We start from the raw sequence: 3,981 nt of genomic DNA on the forward strand, positions 1-3,981 counted from the left end.
AGTTTGGATTTTATAAATCACAACCTTGGAGTAAAAAGTGGCATACGCAAGTTTCTGGGCTCAAATTGTGCGTACGCCAGTTTTATAAATCCGACCCCAGAACCTGTCAGAGACCAGGATCTGTCAGAGACCAGGATCTGTCAGAGACCAATATCTGTCAGACACCAGGACCTGTCAGACACCAGGATCTGTCAGAGACCAGGATCTGTCAGAGACCAGGATCTGTCAGACAGCAGGATCTGTCAGACCCCAGGACCTGTCAGAGACCAGGATCTGTCAGAGACCAGGACCTGTCAGAGACCAGGATCTGTCAGAGACCAGGATCTGTCAGAGACCAGGACCTGTCAGAGACCAGATCACGTCCAGCTTCCTGTCATTGGCTGAACAGGACTTCCTGTTTTCAGGGGTCCAGATGTTTGGTTCTGGGGGGCTCACCTGCTGTTGGGGGAACAGGGTCTGATGGGGACTGTAGGCCCTGCTGGGAGGAAACTGCTGCATGTAGCCATCAGGTCCATGTCTGAAGAGAAGACAGACTCATGAAAACCTGAACCCAGTCCAGCTCAGAACCTTTAAGACCTGCAGCTCCGCCCACCTCTGCTGGGGGAATCTGTTGGAGGGAAACATTCCGGCCTCGTTTCCAGACGGACCCATGCTGTTCTCACCTGCGGGCAGCACCGGGCCTCCCTCAGGACCCACCCCCTGGTCCAGTCTGCAGAACCCAAACACAGACAGGGTTGGACTAAAGACAAACCAGGACAACTGGCTCTGGAACATCCAGGCTTTTAAAACCTGTCTCAGGTTTTGGTTCTGAAACAAGAGTCTTACCTCCGCTCGAAGCCGGGACCGTAGGAGTACTGAGGTTTGGAGCCCATCCCTGACAGGGGTCCAGAGAGAGGCCCACGGGGGTACATGTCCTGCATGGCACTGCTGGGCATCTGACCAGGACTGAAGGCCTCACCAGGAACTGGACCTGAAGAGGACCAGGTGAGTGATGAGAATAAAAACATTAATCTGCCTGTTTGTAGTTTCAGCCACCAGGGGGCAGCACTGCACCCATCTCTATAAATAAAGTTTATTAGTCCTCAAATTCTGATCCTGGTTCTGGATCACAGGAACCTGAACAAGTTTATTGATACAAAGTTATAAACTGTTTTGATTAATAAAATATAAATACATATTTTCTCCCATCGCTTCACACGTGGTTTTTCTTGTCCTCTTCCTACCTTTCCGCGGGCCTCCATACGGGTCTTTGTTGGCATCGTACTGCATCCTCAGGTCTGATGGACCTGCTCCCTGCTGGAGGGCGCCGGCTGTGGGGCCCGGGACCCTCTTGTTCTGGAAGGCTGGGTCGCTGCCTTCAGAAAACGGGTCCTGAATGCTGACACCCCCCATGTTCCTGAGAGGAGAAACAAACATGAGAACTAGACATGGGTTTTTACGATGTAAAAACAAGTGTGCATTGCCATGTATCATGTCATTGCCTGTCGCAATGGACTTACAGAATGAACTTGTGACCAAGTTCAAATGTGGTTTCTACACCAGCCTGTGCTGGTCAAGTCAGCAGGTGTTTGTAATGAGGATAATTGTGTGACAATATGAAGTTTGTAGAGATTTTCTGTTAAAGTTGCTGTTGCTGGGTTTCAAACCCTGATCTCCCACATGAAAGCCCATGGCACTAACAACTAGACCACTGGAGCTGTGGTAGAGAACTCTGCCAGGGGTTGGTTTGTATGTGTGCAGAAAGAGGCCACATTGCCAATGTAATCGTTGTCACTAATTTGAAATATATAACAACAATAAAGCAATATTAGGACAATATTATAGTAAAACATCAAAATACAATCATTTTAGTATTGTAAACACTGAACTACTGAGTAGAAATATTAAGCTATGGTGCAGTACCAAGTTGAGTACAGCATGGGGCAGTTTTGGACCAATACAAGGCTCCATTGACTGCCATCAAAATTTATTAAACATTGATATTTCATAAACTATAAGTTTTACAGGCACCAAAATGCATAGCCGTCATTTGGCCCAGGAGCTTTACAGATATAAATTACAATGGCAGCTCTGGGTCAAAGCATGCTAAATTTGAGATGACTTGGATGGGAAACGAATCACAATAACTGACTAAAGAAAAGCTTCAGCAGAGACTTTCAACAGAACTCAGTTATTATGGTGTGAATGTCTATATGGCATTCACACCATTGAGATCATTTTTTTCTCTTCCGTACGTTTTTCGGCACCTTTCTCATTCCACAATTTTTGTGCGACTTCAACCATTCATATATCAAAACATTCAGCTCTTTCGTGCAATGCCGGCTATGACTTTTGGTATTTCAGCTATTTTCTTTTTTTAGCTATTTCAACTTTTTAGCCATTTTTTTCCCATTGGCTTTGAATGGGGCTACTTTCAACAACCTTAAAATCCTTCAAATAGTTTCTAAATCTTTACAAAACCTTACACAATTTGTTCTGGTTATGGCCTGTTTTACTCTCTTGTGCAAATTTTAGCTACTTTTTTGCTAATTGTAGGTTTTTTTCTGCTATTTCAACTAAAATTACTTCTTTCTGCTATTCTTTTGTCTGCTTTGTTTTACTTTTTTCTGCTAATTTGTGCAATTTATGCTTCTTACAGTTGCTTTCTTCTATATTCAGCTATTTGCTACAAATTTAGCTACATTTTAGCCGTTATTAGCCACATTTAGCTTTCTATGCTAATTACACATTTTTGCGGAGCTTTTTCAACTGAATTCTGCTAAATTCAGCAAACCTGTGCTCCTTATGCATCCTTATGCTAATTAAAATGTTTCCAGCTACCTTTTAGCTGTTTTACTAAAAACGTCGGCTGTTTTACCTGTTTTACTTCAAATGATCACTTTTTAGTTTAATGATTTTTTCTGTTAATTTTGAATTTGTTACATCCATTTCACCATCTGTGTGCAACTTTCAACATGAGTCTGCTACCTTTAGCTTATTCATGCTAACTTTAGCTTTTTGCTGCTATACCAGCTAAAATTTTACTTATTTCTGCAATTCTTCTGTGTTTTTCTGCTTTGTTATACATTTTTCTGCTAATTTATGCTGTTTAGGCTTCTTTTGCATTCTGCTGTGTTCAGCTATTTTAGCCTTTAGCTTTTTATGCTAATTCAGCCATATTTTTGCTCCTTTTAACTGTTTTTCTGCCTTTTTTGCTTCGTTCAGCTTTTCATGTTTAACAATGCATTCAGCTCAATTTCAGCTTCTTCAGCAGCTTTCAGCTAAAGTTTTCAGCTACAGGCATTCACACTAGCATTTTCGCAGGAAATGCAATTTCTCTAGTTTTAATTATTTTAATGATTTATCTCTTTAATCAGATAAACTATAAAAACATCTGATGAGAACGGTTCATTTGAAATACAGGAATAAATCCTCTGAGTTCTGACCTGCTTCCTGTCTGGGGGGTCGTCTGGCTGAGTGGTGCTGGGGCCGGGGTCGGGGGCTTCAGGTCTACGGGGGCTTCGGTGAGCGAGCTGCTGCTGGACTGAGGGGTGTTGGGACCCTGCAGGGAGCCTGAGTTGGCTGCAAAGATCCAGAGGAAAGATTATCAAAATCATCATCATCACCACCACCATCATCATCATCATCATGGTCCAGGTTCTCTTATTATTTTGAGTTTGTTATGAGACTAGTTGCTTTTAGTTTAAATCTTTAAGTTTTTATTTTAGTCAAAGATTCTCAATGTTTTTCTGCTGGTTAAAGAAAACAAACATTATTAATAAATTCTTTCACCAGGAGGTTTAACAACAAATCTATTATCTATGACCAGTTTCATCACTATTGAATTATTTGTTTTTATTTTCAAGCCTTAAATTTTAAACTGTGGGTAATTAGGTCATGAGGTCACTGATGTTTATATTTACACTCTGCTGACAGGTGTGTGTGTGTGTGTGTGTGTGTGTGTGTGTGTGTGTGTGTGTGTGTGTGTGTGTGTGTGTGTGT

The 3,981-nt window shown here is 42.0% G+C and overlaps 1 protein-coding gene across 2 annotated transcripts in view; it reads right to left on the minus strand.

The window, feature by feature from the left end:
- Positions 1 to 3,981, minus strand: part of arid1b (AT-rich interactive domain 1B) — a 56,766-nt gene that overhangs the window by 5,717 nt on the left and 47,068 nt on the right. For both annotated transcript variants that reach the window (XM_014026464.1, XM_014026462.1), the window contains 5 exons: positions 3,426 to 3,561; positions 1,224 to 1,396; positions 826 to 970; positions 593 to 709; positions 436 to 517 (listed from right to left, as the gene is read on the minus strand). In XM_014026464.1, the coding sequence (XP_013881918.1) occupies positions 436 to 517; positions 593 to 709; positions 826 to 970; positions 1,224 to 1,396; positions 3,426 to 3,561 (653 nt within the window). The remainder of the gene's footprint in view (positions 1 to 435; positions 518 to 592; positions 710 to 825; positions 971 to 1,223; positions 1,397 to 3,425; positions 3,562 to 3,981) is intronic.

This window comes from Austrofundulus limnaeus, unplaced genomic scaffold (genome assembly GCF_001266775.1).
Source record: "Austrofundulus limnaeus strain Quisiro unplaced genomic scaffold, Austrofundulus_limnaeus-1.0 Scaffold557, whole genome shotgun sequence".
Taxonomy (NCBI): Eukaryota; Metazoa; Chordata; class Actinopteri; order Cyprinodontiformes; family Rivulidae; genus Austrofundulus; species Austrofundulus limnaeus.